Source organism: Chrysochloris asiatica, unplaced genomic scaffold, assembly GCF_000296735.1.
Source record: "Chrysochloris asiatica unplaced genomic scaffold, ChrAsi1.0 scaffold00015, whole genome shotgun sequence".
Taxonomy (NCBI): Eukaryota; Metazoa; Chordata; class Mammalia; order Afrosoricida; family Chrysochloridae; genus Chrysochloris; species Chrysochloris asiatica.
In genome coordinates this window covers 6932140-6935358 of record NW_006408533.1, presented here as the reverse complement: position 1 = coordinate 6935358, position 3219 = coordinate 6932140, and the positions used below count along the sequence as shown (strand labels likewise).

Below are 3219 nucleotides of genomic sequence, written 5' to 3'. Positions count from 1 at the left end.
GGCTGTAAGCCTTCCAACTTTCTAAATATTCCTTTATATGTGGTTTAGAGTTCTGGGACCATCCCCTGAGCCTGCTTGGTCCGGTTTTCTGTGTTGTTGCTGACAGAGCTCCTCACTGCACTTCTACCCAATCTGCCATCTTGTTTGTTCTCCCCACCTTATTCTTAATATAATAATAATGCCTGTTTATATCTTTTTCAATGAATTTTATATTTTCTCTAATGTTAAAACTTAAATGATTTAATGACTAACTGTTGTTATATTGTAATCACATTTGTTCTGTTTTTATTTTTCCATTGATATACTTACATTTTCAGGTCAAATACAATGCCACTTTCTCTTTGAACTCCTCCTAGCTCTTAATATTATACTGAATGAATCTGTTTTTCTGCACCCTATGATTTTTGTTCAAACTTATTATTTTTGCTATTTCTTTATCATTTGTTTCATGCTGCATTAATGCCTGTTGGGCAGGATTGTAAGATTTTGAAATACCACAGTACCCTCATTTCTGTGTCCTTCTCTTTGCATATAATTTCCCTTCAACATGCTAATTGTTAAAATTCCCTAACATTGTGAACATGATTTCAAAGTGGTGTGAACTATTTCATGTACTCTTTAATACCAATACTTGCGCATTCAGAACTGATCTTTCCCCATAGGCACAGATGCACTCATCAGTCTTCTTGTCCATAGTCGTAGCTGTTTCTACAAATGCTTGTTGAACTAATGAATGAATTGATTTCTATAGTAATTACCATGATATAGTTTAGTTTATAAAATTTAAGAGAGCGAAAAAAAAAAAAAGACGAAAACAACTAGCAGTCAAACTCTGCAGATTATATTATTTAAGGTCCTCTCTTCTCAAATCCATGCATTTGGCCATTCATTTCCATGTCCTGTCAAACATATTCTCCAATCCACCACCTTCCATCATATGCCAAGGAGCCCTGATGGTGCTGTGGGCTAAGCCTTAGACTGGTAACCACAAGTGCTCCATGGAAGAAACATGAGGCTATCTGCTTCCCTAAACATTTACCAAAACCCTAAGGAGCAATTCTACTCTGTCCTATATGGGGCTGCCATAAGTCGGAATCAGCTGTATGGCACAGTGAGTTCGGGCTGTCATGAACCCTGGCCTCAAGGAACTAGACTCTTTATAAGTGTTGCTTTGCAGAGGAAAAATGCATGATTTTGTCCAATTTACCAGCGTGGTGATAACTATAATCTTTATGTTGCAGGAAAGATTGAAAATGTGCTAGTAGTCCTCTTTTAATTATTTTTCTTTCTTTTTTTTCCTAATTTTAGGGCCTTAAAGCTGCCGACAATGATCCCACAGCTCCACCCTATGACTCCCTCTTAGTCTTTGACTATGAAGGCAGTGGCTCCACTGCTGGGTCCTTGAGCTCCCTAAATTCCTCCAGTAGCGGTGGTGAGCAGGACTATGATTATCTCAACGACTGGGGGCCACGGTTCAAGAAACTCGCTGACATGTATGGTGGAGGTGACGACTGAACTTCAGGGTGAACTTGGTTTTTGGACAAGTACAAACATTTCAACTGATATTCCCAAAAAGCATACAGAAGCTAGGCTTTAACTTTGTAGTCTACTAGCACAGTGCTTGCTGGAGGCTTTGGCATAGGCTGCAAACCAATTTGGGCTCAGAGGGAATATCACTGATCCAATACTGTTTGGAAAAACACTGAGCTCAGTTACACTTGAATTTTACAGTACAGAAGCACTGGGATTTTATGTGCCTTTTTGTACCTTTTTCAGATTGGAATTAGTTTTATGTTTAAGGCTTTAATGGTACTGATTTCTGAAACGATAAGTAAAAGACAAAATATTTTGTGGCGGGAGCAGTAAGTTAAACCATGATATGCTTCAACATGCTTTTGTTACATTATTGCATTTGCTTTTATTAAAATACAGAATTAAACAAAAAACTCATGGAGCGATTTTATTATCTTGGGGAATGAGACCAAGAGATTGGATAAATGTACATTGCTTCTAGTTTTAGACTTTAGATTTTTTCCCACTAAAATCTTAAAAACTTACGCAGCTGGTTGCAAATAAAGGGAGTTTTCATATCACCAATTTGTAGCAAAATGGAATTTTTTCATAAACTAGAATGTTAGACACATTTGGTCTTAATTCATGTACACTTTTTTATTTACTGTATTTTTTCCACTTCACTGTAAAAATAGTATGTGTACATAATGTTTAATTGGCATAGTCTATGGAGAAGTACAGACTTCAGAACATGTGTATGTATTATTTGGACTATGGATTCAGGTTTTTTGCATGTTTATATCTTTCGTTATGGATAAAGTATTTACAAAAAAAAAGTGACATTTGATTCAATTGTTGAGCTGTAGTTAGAATACTCAATTTTTAATTTTTTTTTTATTTTTGATTTTTTTGTTTGTTTGTTTGTTTGGGGAGGGCGAGAAGTTCTTAGCACAAATGTTTTACATAATTTGTACCAAAAAAAGTTTAAAAAAAAAAAAAAAAAGAAAAGAAAAGGAGTGAAAGGGGTGGTCTGACACTGGTGGCACTACTGTGTGTTTTTAAAAAAAAAACAAAAAACAAAAAGGGGGAGAAAAAAAAAAAAAAAGCTTTTAAATGGGAGCGAGACTTCTGACAACAGCGTTGCCTCTGTATTGTGTACCAGAATATAAATGACACACCTCTGACCCCAGCGTTCTGAATAAAATGCTAATTTTGGATCTGGTGACTGGTTTGACCTTTTTCATTTCTACTTGAGCTGCTTTGAATGTGGTGAAAATCCCAATATTGGACTGTCCTTAAGAATCACAGTACAAAAGTATGCGTTTGGTCTTGCCCTATTTAGCAGTGGCAGCCTGAACACAGCAACTGGGGACAGTGAGCACCCGAGAGAATCAGTTTGGATCTCCTCATCATCATAGAAGAGCAACAACAACAGGCCAGGCAGGAATACTCTTAAGTGGTGGTCATAGAAAATCGCATACTGTCACGCCTGTGAACTTTGGTGTAATTCTTAAAATGACTAGATGTTTTCATCTGTCTTGGCTCAAGCTAATGGCTATGCTGATTCTGTCTAATAAGCTTTTTCCTTTCCACCAGCAGCACAGAGAAAGCCAATCAAATGGGCACAGAATTATAAGCCAATCAAATGGGTTCCGGAAACTGTAGCTGACACCTTGAGTTCTCACACACAATTCTTGGAAGCCATTC

The 3219-nt window shown here is 36.8% G+C and overlaps 1 protein-coding gene across 1 annotated transcript in view; it reads left to right on the top strand.

Moving 5' to 3' along the window:
• The window catches only part of CDH2 (cadherin 2, type 1, N-cadherin (neuronal)), a 325309-nt gene extending 322580 nt beyond the window's left edge, over positions 1 to 2729 (top strand). Inside the window, exon 16 of the mRNA XM_006835040.1 lies at positions 1309 to 2729. Coding sequence (XP_006835103.1) covers positions 1309 to 1515 — 207 coding nt within the window. The 3' untranslated portion in view covers positions 1516 to 2729. The remainder of the gene's footprint in view (positions 1 to 1308) is intronic.
• The last annotated feature ends 490 nt before the right edge of the window (positions 2730 to 3219 follow it).